The following is a 13,255-nucleotide window of genomic DNA, read 5'->3' on the forward strand; positions in this document are numbered from 1 at the left end:
CTGTATGCTGCGTTATGTTTCGTTCACTCATTCCATCTGCGTCCCCAGCTGCACCCCCCAGGGGATGTGCCCCCCACTTTGGGAACTACTGGTATAGTCTATTTGCGTCTTGTCTTTGTCGGACTTAGTAAATTCGGTTTTAATATTATATTTATTTTGAAAAAAACGAATGAAAGTCGACACAACCTCCTAACAAGACTCGATGTGAAAACCTGTGTGTGCCTGTTGGTGCGACTAACAAGACTCGATGTGAAAACCTGTGCCTGTTGGTGTGAGCGTGTGTGTGTGAGGAAGATGGCGTTCCTCTTCATTAACCAGACTAAGGAGCCACGCCAGGAGCACAGATGGCAGAGGAGAGAAGGGGGCACGGGGTTGGCACTTAAACGGCAACGCTCACTCAAAGTCTGAACACATTGCCACCGTCAAAGAACGTGAAAAATACATTTGAAACCAGAGAACAAGTCATTAAACCTGGATATGATTGCCTTATAATCATGATGTACTGCACAATTAAAGTATAATTCATGGAGATTATGCCTAAGGTCAACCTGCCCCCAACACAGTCACACGAACATAAGAAGGCAGCACAGAGACGTTTCCTGTCTTTGGAAATCGGTCATTCTGACACTGCAGTCACACCCGTCACAGTAGCTTTCTTTACGTCTCTTAATCGCATTTATCATATGTCACAAATAATGATAGCATTTTTTTATTTAAATAAATGGCAGTAGAATTTAATAGGAACTCCAACAACGTGCTAAAAATTGGGTTGACTTAATAAGAAAGACGTTTCTGAGAAGTTTTGCAAAGATAACAATCTAGTAAAAGAGGAGCATCCATCAAGGGTGGAGTCATTCGAAGTAAGAATCGGTGATGGTCCAAAACTCTGTGAAACACAGGAGGGCGGAGCAGCCAAAAAAAAAAGAAAAAAAATTAGGCTCGTCTTTGTATGTAAATGAAATAATCTGAAAAAATTTAAAGAAAAACATCTCATTGGTCATCGGCCAAGGTAATTTGCTGCTGAAGGTGTGTGACGTTGCAGAAATTTGATTGGATGGCATTTAATTACTGCCATGCTGCCTTGAAAAAAAAACAAAAACATAAATAAATAATTTAATAAATGATTAAATAAATAAGTAATTCTTTAAAATAAATAATTGGCAAAAAAATTGTATGCAGCATTTAAGTTCAAATAGGTTTGTAGAAAGTGAATCAGACAATTTTTAATTTAATTTTTTTTTTTTTTTTTTGGATAAAGCTGGGAAAACCCACCTGTTATTTGGGTTTATTTTTATCATATTTAAAAGAAAAATGAATTGTTGTTCACAGGTGAGCGGGCACCTACACTGTGTGTTGAGTGTGATCACTACGATATGTTAATCGTACAATTTACCTTCCCAGATGGGTGCACACCAGGGGCTCGCCTGAGGTCCATCACCTGGTAGTTAAATGCTAATCATGATTATAAATAAACTCTACACATACAATACCAACACACACACACACACATTCTGACTCTGTAATTGCAGCATCTGTCCATCTTGCTAAGTAGAGGAGCCTCAGACACATGGACAGACCTCCACTCTTCAGAGTACAACAGTTCCCCATGGTCAGGATCTGGTATCTCTGGTTGGGCTTTAAACTCCTGTGCTTCTCTGTATAAAGACATCTATTTCAATCACTCGGTTTCCAGCGCCATCTCCGCAAACCTTCTTTGCTCCCCCGCCCTGTGTGTGTCGTACCGCCGTGCCTTATTGGCAGCTGCACTAGGAGCAGCATCAGCGTTCTTCCTCGCCTTGCCCCGTAAATGAAACTCTAGGGAGTCTGGATCTTTCTTGAGCCTAGTTTAATTGGTCCGTAGTCCACTGTAGTGTGTTTTTTTTTTCCACTTTTGCAGGATGCTGTGAGTGATTGTGTGTGGCTTCGGTAAATCCCGTGACCTTGACTGACCTTTGAGCTTCTAGTAATTTAAATTCTATTCTATAAACAACCTCGTCTTGGTTATTGATGTAACAATAAAAAAAATGTCATGGCTATTCAATTTTATGTTAAAAGAAAAGAAGGTGGTCTAAAAAAGGATCACTAGAATTAGCTGAATGCAGGACTGTCCTTTTAATGAAAAATAGAACGGTGAACACGTTTTACATGACAAACTTGCGGGCACGCACACTAGTCAACAAGAGGGTCAGAAATGGTATTGTTACTGTGCCTTTTCAATCAATTACTCTTGCAGTGATATTCTACTATTGTATTGTTGTAATTATTAGAACATTGTTGGGGAAGTCTGTATCAAACAAGTAGCTCTTCATTTTACTAAGTGCCCTTGAAGTAGCTCTCTCCTTTGAACTTTAGTGTAGTGCGGCGATTTCAAACCCCAGTTGTGCTGTTTCTGATGAATTATCGGCATCTCTCATGCTCAGGTGCAGATTCCTCAAGTCTATTTTTTTTTTTTTTTTGCTAAAAAATGTTGAAAAAAATTCCAAATACCTACACTTTTTTCTGTGTCAAAAATAATGTTTGTCTATTTGATCTGGATAGTTTATTTACATTTTACTTTTTTTTTTAAGTCAATACAAAATCCTGGGATATGTTGCCATCGGTTTGCATCAGTCCCTGCTTACTTTTAAATCACTGTGACTTTTGTTGGTGTCCGTGAATCAACAGCAGTAGTTGCTAAGTTGTCTTCATTTTAGATCAGATGGCCTTCCTAGCTCAACCAACCATGGATTTGGCGACTTGGTGGTATGGAATCTGCTGCATCATTCTTACCCCCACTTACTTTTTAAAAGCCCCTGATATTTCTCTCCTATTCTAACAAATGGCTCCGTGAAGCTCTACACCTCCATCAGGGTTCTAGCTCACATTTAAGAATGTTCCAAATTCACTTCCAGCTGTGTCATATGATGATACCATATTTCTTTGGATGTCATATTGACCTAATGTAAACACTGGACACATCGTTACCTCTTTCACCTTTCAGCCAAGTTTTGGACTCTACAACTACTTCTTTTCTCATCAGTCACTATCCCAGTAGATGCTGATACTTTTTTTTTCTCTTCGAATGAAAAAGCAATGGCAGCTTCTGTTGTTTCATTATTGTTATATAAACAGCAAACTTACAAGGAACTGATTTTTATCTTATCATATTGTACAGCATTGGCAAAATCAGTGCATAAGCCTTTGTTAATATGGCCCTGTGTCCAGCATTTATCACCATAGCAACGGTTATGTTTGTAGGAGACTCTGTTTTTCCGGTTGTAACCTTTTGACCTTCCAGAAGTTTCCTTCCTGTTATGCATATCACCTTTTTGCTTCCTTTTAAGATAAACATTTCAATTAGTTTGTGTTTGTCATTGTAAAAGTTGTCTACAGGAGAGTGATGTTCAGTTCCACTGCTGTTTTGTTTTTTTACTTTAGAAATAATATTGACATTAACGACCGCATGGCCTTGACAGAGAGTGATACTTTTATACCTTTATATTTTATTATTTTAGCAGATACTTTATCCAAATAGATATGGTGGCACAGTGGTTAGAATAGCTGCCTTCCAATCTATCTATACATCTATCCAACCAGCCAGCCATCCATCTGTCTATCTATCTGTCAATCCATCCATCCATCCATCCATCCATCCATCCATTTATCTATCAATCTATAACATCCATCCATCCATCCATTTATCTATCATCTATCATCCATCTATTTCTATCATCTATCATCCACCATCTATCATCTATCATCTGTCATCCATCTATTTCTATCATCTATCATCTATCCATCTATCCATCTATCCAGCCAGCCATCCATCTGTCTATCTATCTGTCCATCCATCCATCCATCCATTTATCTATCAATCTATAAATCTATCCCTCTATCATCTATCATCTATCATCCATCTATTTCTATCATCTATCATCTATCCATCTATCCATCTATCCAGCCAGCCATCCATCTGTCTATCTATCTGTCCATCCATCCATCCATCCATTTATCTATCAATCTATAAATCTATCCATCTATCATCTATCATCTATCATCCATCTATTTCTATCATCTATCATCTATCCATCTATCCATCTATCCATCCATCCATCTATCCATATCAAATAAAATGTTACTAAGAAAATGTCTTACTGTCGTGTATATCAAAACTATTATTTTGGAAGAAAATTCTAAATTGACATATCATTTCTTATACCTTTTTTAAGCTTGTTTTATTTGAAAAACATTACTGTTAAAAATATTAAACAAAGGCAAAATGTGAAAACACAGAGGACGTCGATTGAATTTCTTTTAAGAAAAAAATATCAAAGTAACACAAGTTTGTAGATAAAATCAGTATAAAAATCATAAAGTATAAAACCATCCGAGATTCTAAGAGAACTATTTCTTTCGTCTATTGTTTTATCGTTGACTTCCTCTGCCCTCCAAAAGCATTACAGTGGACTTGCATCACATGCCCTCACTAGTTCTAGCCTTCTTTCTCTCCACTTTTATTGTTGCTCTGTGTAACTGCACATATCCCACTAAAATATAACAAGTCTCTGGCTTCGCTTGTATCATCCTCTGTTTGATTTCTTTGTTTTATTTTGGATATGTCCATAATTTTGTTTGCTACTCTCAGGCCAAATGACTCGTCAGTGTCCCCTGCTGCCCTGGGGTTTGTATCAGCCTGGCAAAAAGTAACATTTTACCTGGACCCCCTTTTTATTTGTGTTGCTCCAGACTCTTCTAACCTTTACCTGCTGCCCTGGGGTTTGTATCAGCCTAGCAAAAAGTAATATTTTACCTGGACCCCCCTTTTTTTTTCTCACAAAAACCGTCTTTGTTATCACAGTGTTGTTGTTAAATGTATCTTAAAATTTTTAATAAGCAATATTGCCTCTTAAACAGAATTCCACTGTGATTTAGAAAATAAGATTTTTTTAACAATTACCTTAATATACTGTCTTTATTTTTGAATGCCACAGCATTTCTTTCATTAATTGAAACTTAGAATTCCCAGGTTTAAGACTCACTAAAAAGCATGAATTACCAACCTCTATCAAAGTAAAATAAAACTGAACCAACATGCAGTCTTTTCAGTTTTCAAATTAGCTTTAAAATGGCGTCATGTTTGAAGACCAGGTGGCTTTAAATTATATCTACAGTGTGTGTAACATTTGTTGGTTCAATAACAATTACTGTACATCAAAATCCCCAGGACTAAAAACTAATATCCTCTGCAAAAAATGTGAATTGTAATTTTTCAAACAGAGGCACAAACTGTATAAAAAATGAACCTATTCCATCTGCTGCACTGCCCTCCCCTGTAGCCCTGCTATGACTCTTTCAGAGCCCCGACTTGCTGACCACTGATGGAAAGCACACATTTGAAGAAAGCACTAGTAAATGGTGCTTTTTTGGGTGGCTCTGTGCAAGTTTACGGCTGCATTTCTGAAATTGTGTTTGAATATTTGGTTGTGGATGGATTTGGATTTGTTTGTCATTGTTTCAGAGTGGTTTCATTTGACTCTGCAGCATACGATCCCTAAACTAATGTCAGTTTACAAGACCACTAGTAAAATAAAACCAATCAGATAGATAGAAATGGGAACTATGTTTTTCATTTCAATTCCACAGTGTTTTCTTGGTTCTCTCCTTCTCACCAACACTATCATCTAATGTCAATATGATTAGGCTCTGTCCATGAGTAGAAGGATATAAATAGCCCGTTTCTCACTTGTAAAATATGTTTATGTGCCTATGATAATAGTTCCTGCATCACCATATGCTGTTGTGTCACACTCCTTTCCATGGTATGGCTAAATGAAGGCACATTCACCTCAGACATTAGCAGCCTCGCAATAAACAACCAGGTCTCATACATTATGAAGAATTAAAAAATTTGGTTAGACTATTTTTTTGTTGTTGTTGTTGTGGCAAACATGCAGATTTTCTCCACTAGCTGTGTCACCGATGCATAAGCTTGTGTGTAGGTGTGGAACTATTTCCGCTGTGCTATTTGTGATTCTGATTCCCCACTTACTACAGGCAAAGGACCCGAGATCCTGTTCGCGGGGCAGAAGCTGAACGACAACGAGTGGCACATGGTGAAGGTGGTTCGAAGAGGGAAGAGCCTGCAGCTGTCTGTGGATAATGTCACAGTAGAAGGTTAGCGCTGGGACAGGGAATTTCATCATTGATTAGATGTGGAGGTGCAATAAAGTCAACATCACCAACTGTGTAAAACATTGACAAAATTCCAAATAAGAAAGCTGAATATGCAGCAATGTCTACAAACCCAGTAATTAAGACATAAAAATGATTTTCTTTTTAATAGATATTTATATATTTAAATATAAATATATGTATCTGTGTATATATAAATACAGTATGTATTGTGCTGCATACATATGTATTTGTTCTTTTTAAATATATGTTAAAATATATATATATTCCTTTTTAATATATATCTATATACAATATATTTCCCTGTAATATATGTAATATATATTTCTATATATTTAAAAATATATGTATGTGTGTATATATAAATACTTACAGTATATATTGTGTTGGATGCATAATATATTTTTTTAAATATTTATTAAAAAGAATATATATTCTTTTAATTTATATTTATATACAATATTTTTTCTTTTTAATATATGTATTATATATTTATATATATTTAATAATATATATGTATGTGTGTATATGTAAAAACTTACAGTATATATTGTGTTGGATGCATACATGGGTTGATGCTGAGAAACACTAAATAGCGAGAAAAGGATGAAAGGTCAAGAGACGTGTTGGCATTGCCGGTGTTGTGGCCCCAGGCGTAAAGATGTCAGAGCAAAGGATGAAGAAGGACGTGTGGAGAAGGTGTAAATTAGATAAGGAGAGAGAGAGAGAGGCCACATTCAGGCCAGAAGCAATGAATGACCCTGTGAAAATTCTGACTGGTTTAGAAACTGGTTTGGGGGAAAAAGGGAAAAGGCAAAAATACGCAGGGAGCGCTGCCAGGGCTGGTCCTGAATCAGCAGGAGAGACTTTTTAATAGGCAGCCTGCCAAGCTCATTCCTCAACATCTCATGGTAAACACTGTATGAATTTGGCCGTGTAGAAACAAGATTGCTTGGCATATGGTTCCCCCATAAGATCACTCAAAGAGAGTGGAAAAATACAAGAAAATCCCATTAATACCTTTGCTCTGTAACTTCTAGGTCTAAACCCTATTTCTTTTACAAGTAGATATAACATTCCCTGGTGTTTTATTTGATATGAAAGGCAATCTTTCACTGGTATTCTTTCATTTTTGCTCTTTCACCGAAATGTATTTCTGATTAAGGATAATGGTCTTAGGTCGACCCAATGCCCGGTGAAAACTTTTATTACATTTAGACACTTGTGTTTTATGTGTTAGTAATACACCTTTGGGTTTTTTAATCTGTGTTTTCCAATACTTCAGGTCAGATGACTGGTGCCCACACCCGTCTGGAATTCCACAACATTGAAACTGGCATCATGACCGAGCGCCGCTTCATATCCGTGGTGCCATCCAACTTCATTGGCCATCTCCAAGGCCTGACCTTCAACGGGTTGCCGTATCTCGACCAGTGCAAAAACGGCGACATATCTTACTGCGAGCTGAATGCCCGCTTTGGAATGCGCCACATCATTGCGGATCCGGTGACTTTTCGAACGAAAGGCAGCTACTTGGCGTTGGCCACGTTACAAGCTTACGCCTCCATGCACCTGTTCTTTCAGTTCAAAACCACAACACCTGACGGCTTGATGCTGTTCAACTCCGGAGACGGGAGTGACTTCATTGTTGTGGAACTGGTGAAGGGGTAAGTTTGAAAAGTCAAGCTTCTCTTTGTCCATTCAAACTTCTTACGTGCTGTCAAACCATTAGTCTTTAGCAGTGAATGTGCCTGGATAAGATGACATTTTCTAACATACTGTTCATGCGTCATAAACTGCATTATGTGACTCATCAGTGACAGATTAGGAGGAAATTCAGGGCACATTTACACCACCTCTTTCACGCCTTATGGTGTTAGCAGCCTGCTTGAATAACTGTTTTGGGGATGCTTAAAGGATGCACAAGGCCTTGACTTAGATAAAGAAACGTCAGAAGACAATTGTGTTGAGCTTTTGGCAAAAAGGCCGGTTCATCAATTAAACAGAGAAAATGAAAGGGAAAATTACTCCTTTTTATTAACTTTCTTTAACCAGGGAAACTCCATTGTGATTTTATTAACTTTCTTTAACCAGGGAAATTCCATTGCAATTTTTTTTCAATGGAGACGTGACCTAGAAAAAAAATTATAGGTGTCAGTTAAACAAAAAAAAAAAAAACCATTCAACTTACAGCTATTATGAAAAAATTAAGTAAATGTAATAGGAGTTGTGCCACTAGAGATCTTTAAAGTCCTGTAGAGAAAGTCAAATCCACTGTCTATTATACGCTGATGACTTTATTCATATTTTTTTAAATTGGATGGAACGCTTCGCATAAATGTTTTCAATGAGGTCACACAGCTTACACAAGCAAACAAATAACCATCAACGATAGACACGGATCAGTTTGGTCTCCAGCGTTGGACAAAATTGGAAATGAGCTCCTGATGGGTAGCTAAGTTCAGCAGTTTAGAGGTAAAGGTGAATTGGCAAATATTACATGGTTTATTTGTTGTTTTTGTAGAAAGAGATGTGTATCATCAAGAAATGGTGAAGCTGATAGAAAAAGCAAAAAGAAATATAAAGATTCATTGGTATGATAATGAGGAAAGGAAGCTAGTAGTCATTTGTCCAATTTCTCTACAAAGACTTATTCATCATGGTCCAACGCAACATTGGTTCTTCCCAAAAGTACAAATGTTGCTTCCAGGATCTTCTTCTTCTGAAGCTCTTTTCTCAATGTGAAAATGGATTAAAATGAAAACGTGTTCTAACTCCTTTAAAAACTATATATCTCTGAGCAAAACGCATTTCTTTGATCAACAAAGTATTTGGCGAAGTTAGTGTGACGACAGGAAAATGCTTACACAGGCCCAGAGTAATCTGCTTTGAATGGTATCACCTTAAATACTGTTCATAATTAAAGGATCAAACAGACAAAAACAGGCTTTTGCTTATTTATCTTCCTCCTTTCAAAGCCGTACAGTCAGCACTGTTTCAACACAAAAGGCTCAGCTTCTTCTGCTGTGTGTAGACAAAAAAAAATTAATAATAATCACAACAAAGTACTGAAATAATGGATCCCCCAATAGCCTCAACCCTAAACACAGGAAACACATTTCTGTGAAAGCGAGAGTGATGCTACCTCATCTGCCTGTAGGCAAACAGGGGATGATAGCAAAAAGGCTTTCTTTAAAATGTCAAAATAATGAGTGAATCACAGACGACTTGTGAGGCTACAAAACTGGTAATAATATTCCCCTCAATGAAGCCTCGTCGTTTTTAGAACAGCGCTGAAACCAAAAAGGGCGGCACATGGGGAGAGAAGAAAGTCATCAACACCTCAATCCCCTCATTTGCAACTTGGCGGCAGTCTATTGTGAAAAGCCAACGGTGCAGGTTAATGAAAAAAAACGGATCTTTGATGAAGTCTTTATTTGCCTTTTCTTCACAGTTTTGTCCACTACGTCTTTGATCTGGGCAATGGGCCTTCATTGATGAAGGGCAACTCAGACAAGCCACTTAACGACAACCAATGGCACAACGTTGTGGTTTCCCGGGATGCCAACAATGTGCATACGCTCAAGATCGACTCACGCACCGTGACGCAGCACTCCAATGGAGCCCGGAACCTGGACCTCAAAGGTAAGACTGGGCTGTACAGTGTGAGATACACGTCAGTGTTGCCAGATCTCATGAGAAAAAGTAAAGCAAACCAGTTGTACTATAGCAGAGCATAGACTTCTCAATATGGGGGGCGCACCCCTAGGGGTGGTACAGTGGCATTGCAGGGGGGACGCGGGTAGAATGAATGAATGTAACGCAGCATATTATCCAGTGCTGAAACCAGATTGGTTGAAGGCGTAGAATGCATATCTGATAATATTATTGGAAAGGAGGGTGTTATTTTTTTATTCTCGTGTGTCTTTTTTTGGGGGGGGGTGGTTTGGTTAGGGGTGCGAAACATTTTCTTATGAAAGAAGAGAAAGTTCGGGAACCACTGTACTATAGGTAGCTGACGGGAATGACCTAACCCAGGGTGTGTACAATAGAAAGAAATGACTTGACTCCATCACCTTTCATTAGATTTCCAAAACTGAAAAATTAGCACATTTCAGTTGGACCTCTGAAAATGATTGAGTTGCACAGCAAAACAAAAAAACCAAGGTCATCGTACTGATGACTTGTGGGCGTAACAGGAGTTCCTGACTTCATTCTCTATTAAACCTTGGCTTTCAGAACTTCTCCTTTCATTATTTTTGTCCTTCGTGTGGCTTTCCAGTGTTTTTTTGTCCTTCGTGTGGCTTACCAGTGTTGCTTGATACATCGAGGACCTTGTTTGCTATACGCTAACATGAACTGTTGCATCACCAATATAGCGTGACATTGTACTTCCATGTCAACTTAAATCTTACTTAAACATTGTTTTGTTGTTTTACACCTTCACTCTTAATATTATCTGACAAAAATTCAATTATGATTTTAACAAAACTTGACAGAAAATGTTATTTTTCATTAACTTTTCAAGGTTCTGACCACAACCACATGGCCTCTAACTGATAAATGTTGATGCATTTATTCAGCCTTTCATGCTAACATCCAAGAGAACATATAATTATTTCTTCTACATTTCTTTGGCATTGCTCATTCACCCACTGGTCCCACGAATCAGGTTAGCATTCATGGTTATCATGCTGTTGTTGCTGCATTTTCGGAGACAAATAGGAGTAAATCATATGAAGCTACACTTTCTTTCTCTTTTGGCGAGGCGAAACGAATGCAACAAAGTCATGAATATGTTAATATCAAAATTTGATCAACAACAACCAAGCCAAAAGTCACCTGTTATAAGCATAATTGGCAATAAAGATTATTATACAAACAGTTGCAGGTAATTAGATGATTATATTCATTCTGATATCCAAGTGTTTGTCATTGATACATACTGTAGAAAGAAATTATTAATTAGGCACCCCGATCTTGATACCTTGAAAACACTTCAGGTTTTGGTTTTGAGACAGACCAGACACAATGAGTGCAGGGGAAAAAGTAAGTCTACAGTTGACCAACACAATTGTCAAATGGATTGCGAGGGACCAGTAAAGGCACCTCTTTTTCTAAAAAGTAAAGATGAAGAACACTGTGTAGCAAAAATTTGATAGTTTAGCACATTTCCCCACCCTAATAATTTTATCATTTGGATTAATCACAAATAAAATGAAATACATCTAAATGCTGTTATTTATCTGTATGTTCCAGAACTATACAGGAAAAATGTGTCTTAAAATATGTGGCCTGCACTCATTAAAAAGTGTAAAAAAAAAAACTGAAGAAAAAACTCAAACAGCTCCTCATTTCTCTTCTGCTCTTTGTTCTTTGATTTAGCTTTAGCTCGCTTGTTCTCACCAAACTGTCTGTCTCACTGATAAACACTGTCACAGTGTTTACGCTACATTTTTCCAACTGAAGTAATGGCTTTCGATGGAGACACTTCTTTGGCTTTAAAGTGCAGGCCACCGTCGGTCATCTTGAAATAATAGCTGTTGTTAAAAGACACTCGTGCGGAAAAAAATATGTGGGCCCAAGTGACTGGGACTGAAAGGTTGGGTGGGACAAATTTGATCAACAACAACCAAGCCAAAAGTCACCTGTTATAAGCATAATTGGCAATAAAGATTATTATACAAACAGTTGCAGGTAATTAGATGATTATATTCATTCTGATATCCAAGTGTTTGTCATTGATACATACTGTAGAAAGAAATTATTAATTAGGCACCCCGATCTTGATACCTTGAAAACACTTCAGGTTTTGGTTTTGAGACAGACCAGACACAATGAGTGCAGGGGAAAAAGTAAGTCTACAGTTGACCAACACAATTGTCAAATGGATTGCGAGGGACCAGTAAAGGCACCTCTTTTTCTAAAAAGTAAAGATCCACTAACACTGTGTAGCAAAAATTTGATAGTTTAGCACATTTCCCCACCTTAATAATTCGTCTATATTTTTATTTTAAAGATAGGGGACAAAGGGATTCAAGTGTTTTAAAGAAGCTGCTGTGCTTGGTGCAGCGTGAAAACCCAATTATCAACCTGATTTCACACATTGCACGGTGAAGTGCAAATTGAGGACACTGTGCATACACTTAATTATCTTTCTGACACACACACTTTAGAGTATCAGTGTAATTACTGCATGAAATCAATGCATATTGTTGGTTTTTATAATAGCATAAAGCCAGTATCTGTAAGCACTACTATGAAAATTAAGTTTTTAAAAAAAAAAACGTTTCTTTAGATATCACATCGTCAGCATCAGTGACAGCTGTCGATCTTTCTGAAGTTGTGCTCTAAGTGTTGAATAATTACAGTACTTTTTATTATTCTCTCCATTGTTTGTTTACACATTTGAACTGTGTGGTTTCTAATCTCGGAGAAGCGCCTCAAAACTAATCCCCAAGCAAAAAATAAATAAATAAATAAATAAATCCACCGTCATTAGAGTGAAGACATTGTAAACATAATCTGCCATCCTATTATCGCAAAACAAGGAGTTTTTCTCCAAGCAAAACAAAAACCGTGAGTTTTCACTTCCGACTAGCCGACTAGATCCCACAGCTGCCCACAACCTGTGGGCCTGTTCGCATACATAAAATTACAGACATCCTATTGAGTGATGAGTTTTCTAAATGAAATGGAAGGCAGCAGTTCGCATGGAGAACAGTTGTTGCTGTATATAACATGGATTCACAGGAATTTAGTTGAGTAAACAACATTTATTTTTGTTTGAGCATATATTATTTGTATATATATATATATATAATAATGCTGTAGAACTCAACTTGACTCAGCTAAACCTGACTGTCAGTCAACCGCACACTGTACACGGTCGACTGAAATTCCAATGTGTACATACTCCAATGGCAACAAATTAGTCCAATTAACAGTTCATTTTAAAGTGCAGGTGCATAGTGATGGCTTGGGGCAGCAGGTTTTAAGGTGTGTGTGTGTGCGTGTGTGTGAGACTAGGCACCTCTAATAGCTTAGAGAAAGAAGCTACTCTCTTACATTAGTCTAGATTAGC

General features: G+C 37.5%; 1 protein-coding gene across 6 annotated transcripts in view; it reads left to right on the forward strand.

Moving 5' to 3' along the window:
• Window positions 1-13,255, forward strand: part of nrxn2b (neurexin 2b) — a 572,664-nt gene that overhangs the window by 301,630 nt on the left and 257,779 nt on the right. For all 6 annotated transcript variants that reach the window (XM_017033577.2, XM_025054502.1, XM_025054515.1 and 3 more), the window contains 3 exons: window positions 6,034-6,153; window positions 7,457-7,838; window positions 9,626-9,816. In XM_017033577.2, coding sequence (XP_016889066.1) covers window positions 6,034-6,153; window positions 7,457-7,838; window positions 9,626-9,816 — 693 coding nt within the window. The remainder of the gene's footprint in view (window positions 1-6,033; window positions 6,154-7,456; window positions 7,839-9,625; window positions 9,817-13,255) is intronic.

This window comes from Cynoglossus semilaevis, chromosome 1 (genome assembly GCF_000523025.1).
Source record: "Cynoglossus semilaevis isolate Cse_v1.0 chromosome 1, Cse_v1.0, whole genome shotgun sequence".
NCBI classification, from domain to species: Eukaryota; Metazoa; Chordata; class Actinopteri; order Pleuronectiformes; family Cynoglossidae; genus Cynoglossus; species Cynoglossus semilaevis.